The 3,268-nt window shown below is 53.9% G+C and overlaps 1 protein-coding gene across 1 annotated transcript in view; it reads right to left on the bottom strand.

Moving 5' to 3' along the window:
- LOC105551614 (killer cell immunoglobulin-like receptor 3DL2) overlaps positions 1-3,268 on the bottom strand; it is a 14,684-nt gene that overhangs the window by 8,490 nt on the left and 2,926 nt on the right. The window contains 1 exon segment of the mRNA XM_011996933.1: positions 917-1,344. Coding sequence (XP_011852323.1) covers positions 917-1,344 — 428 coding nt within the window.

Genomic DNA, 3,268 nt, shown 5'->3' with positions numbered 1-3,268 from the left:
TAAGGCAGGCACCAGTGTCCACACCCCCTGTTCCTGGTGGGGATTGGGAGCCTCTCCTGCCATGCCTGTGCCTTCTCCATGGCCTCAGCTTCCACAGGGTGGCTCCTGGTGCTGGTTCCAGGAGCATCGACCCTTCCCTATGTGGATGGAGCCTGGTGGTGGCATCAGCGTCCCGCCCTTCCTGATCTCGGGATTGCCAACCTTCTCCTTGTTTGGTTTCTTTAATTAATTGATTAATTAATTAATTTTTGAGACAGAGTGTCACTTTTTCACCCAGGCTGGAGTGTAGTGGTGTGGTCTTGGCTCACTGTAACTTCTGCCCCCAGATTCAAGCGATTGAATCCAGTCGTTGGTTTACTTGCGCCCACCACCATGCCCGGCTATCGTTGTTTGGTTTCTTAACTTGTCCTTGACCATGTTCCTGTGTTGGTTTCCTGTTGCTGTGGCAGAAAGTTATCCCAAACATGGTGGCAGGAGAGAATACACTGACTCCTTCCACTTTTAGAGTCAGAAATTGGATCCAGTTCTCCCTAAAAACAAGGCATCTACAGAACTGTGTTCCCTCTGGAGACTCCGCAGAGCGGTTCTCTTGACTTCTCCAGCCTGTAGAGGCCACCAGCCATTGTGGCTCGTGGTCTTCCTCCCCCTTCAAAGCCCACAGTGGCTGATGGAGTCTCCTACGACGCTGCTGTAATCCCCACTCCCTTCTTCCTCCTCCTCTCACGAGGACCATTGTGATTACTGTGAGCCCAGTGGGACAGTCCAGGCCGTCTCCCCATCTCAAGGTCAACTCATCAACAACCTGAGCTCTATCTTCCCCTTCAGTCCCCTGCCCTATAGCATAAAGAGCCACAGGCTCCAGGGATTAGAATGTAGCCATATTGGGGACAGTTATTCTTCCCATCACAGCACCCATTTCCCTGAGTTCAATCCCCCTTTACCCCAAAGACAGTGAGGTCCTGGGTGATGAGACCCTGGTGGACACCCCCAGCAGAAGCTGTGGGATTCGGGAGGTGGGACAAGGAGAAGCCCAGACAGGAGCCCTCTGACCTGTGACCCTGATAGCCAGGGGGTCACTGAGTGCCGACCACTCAGTGGGGGAGTGCGAGTATGAGCCCCGACATCTGTAGGTCCCTGCGTGTGCCGGCGTCACAGGGCCCATGAGGAAGCTCTCCTGGAATATTCTGCTGTGGAAGACGGGAACATGGCTTCTGTCGTCTTTGTACAGAGTGAAGTTGGTAAAGTTGTTAAGTCCATCACGATAGTAACACCGAAGGGTCACGTGTCCTCCCTGAGGCACCACAGCGCTAGGCCGGGCAAACAGGAAGGTCTTGTCCTGACCACCTGGGGGAGAAGGAGGCGCCACCTTAGAGAGGAGGATGTGGAGTTGCCCTTCCCTCCCTGTGCTCAGAAGATTCTTCCCCTTTCCATGTTTCTAAGGCTTCTACCACACCTGGGTGTCCAGGGCTACAGGAAGAACCTATCCAGCATGGACATGGTGCCTCCCTACAACAAAGGTGTCAGCTGAGAGCTTTGAACAAGTGCTTAATAAGGGACTCTTACTAGATTTTAACACTTCAAGATGACTCACATAAAACAACACAAAGTAGACACGGCATGGAGGGCATGTCCTTTGTGAATGGAACATCAGTCAGTGCATGAACTGAGCCCCCATCAGAAGATTTGGAATGTCAGGGTCATGGCTGTGGTTTCCCCACCTCTTCTGGTAGAATGACAGCAGCCACACTGCAGCCCTGACCGTCATGGAAACACTGGAGGGTGTGAGTTACACCTTTGTCTTCAGAGGACCTGCTGTTCCTAGCACTGCTTCCCTCCCTTCCTCAGTCGCTGACACCACTTCCTCCCTGCACACCTCAGCATGGAGCGCCTCAATCTCACCCCGGTCTTCCCAGAGCTTGACTCAGCCAAGGGTAAGAAAGGCCAGAGAGGACGAGGTCAGAAGTGTGGGCCGAGCACCCCAGTTTCCCCCCTTCTTAGTTTATGAGAGACTGTCTGACAGGACTTCCCTCCTGTTTCAGGAAAATCCTCTTAGGTGTGGAGATGACACCCTAAGGTTTGGGGAAGGACTCACCCGTGTATGGACAGGCCCTCTGGACCAAGAAGAACCCTGGAAAGAAAGATCATGAGGGATGATCCATCTGCAGGCAAACCAGGGCCTCCCCTGCTGCCCCCACTGGGCTGTGCGTCTGGGCAGCCAGGCCCTTGCTGGGCTGAAGGTAAACTCACCGTGGCTGCCTACCTGCCCCGGCAAGAGGGATCTCAGCTGTGCAGAGACCCAGCCTCCTGATCCAGATCTGCACCCCAGGCCTAGATCTACGCAACAAGCCCATATCTCCTCTCCATGCTGATATCTCTACTCCAGGCCCATATCTCCACTCCAAACCCATATCTCCCTTCCAGGCTCATATCTGCACTCCAGGCCCATATCTCCACTCCAAACCCATATCTCCCTTCCAGGCTCCTATTTCCACCACAGGCCCATATCTCCACTCCAGGCCCATATCTCCACTCCAGACCCATATCTCTACTCCAGGAACATATTTCCACTCAGGCTCCTATCTCCACCCCAGGCCCAGATCTGCAGCCCAGGCCCATATCTCCACTCTAGACCCGTATCTCCACTGCAGGCCCGTATCTCCACTCCACGCTCATGTCTCTACTCCAGGATCCTATCTCTATTCCAGGTCCATATCTCCACTCCAGGCCCATATCTCCACTCCAGGCCCATATCTCCACCCCAGGCCCATATCTCCTCTCCAGGCTCATATCTGCACTCCAGGCTCATATCTCCACTCCAAAGCCATATCTCCCCTCCAGGCTCATATCTCCCCTCCAGGCCCGTATCTCCACTCCAGGTCCATATCTCCACTCCAAACCCATATCTCCCTTACAGGCTCCTATCTCCACTCCAGACCCATATCTCTACTCCAGGAACATATCTCCACTCCAGGCTCCTATCTCCACTCCAGGCCCAGATCTCCAGCCCAGGCCCAGATCTCCACTCCAGGCCCATATCGCCACTCTAGACTCATATCTCCACTGCAGGACCGTATCTCCACTCTACGCTCATGTCTCTACTCCAAGATCCTATCTCTATTCCAGGTTCATATTTCTACTCCAGGCCCAAATCTCCACTCCAGGCCAATATCTCTATCCCAGGCCCATATCTCCACCCAGGCCCAGATCTCCACTCCAGGCCCATATCTCCATTCCAGGCCCAGATCTCCACTCCAGGATCATATCTCCA

Source organism: Mandrillus leucophaeus, unplaced genomic scaffold (assembly GCF_000951045.1).
Source record: "Mandrillus leucophaeus isolate KB7577 unplaced genomic scaffold, Mleu.le_1.0 Scaffold53, whole genome shotgun sequence".
Taxonomy (NCBI): Eukaryota; Metazoa; Chordata; class Mammalia; order Primates; family Cercopithecidae; genus Mandrillus; species Mandrillus leucophaeus.
The sequence above is the reverse complement of the archived record's forward strand: the minus strand, read 5'-3'. Positions and strand labels throughout refer to the sequence as shown.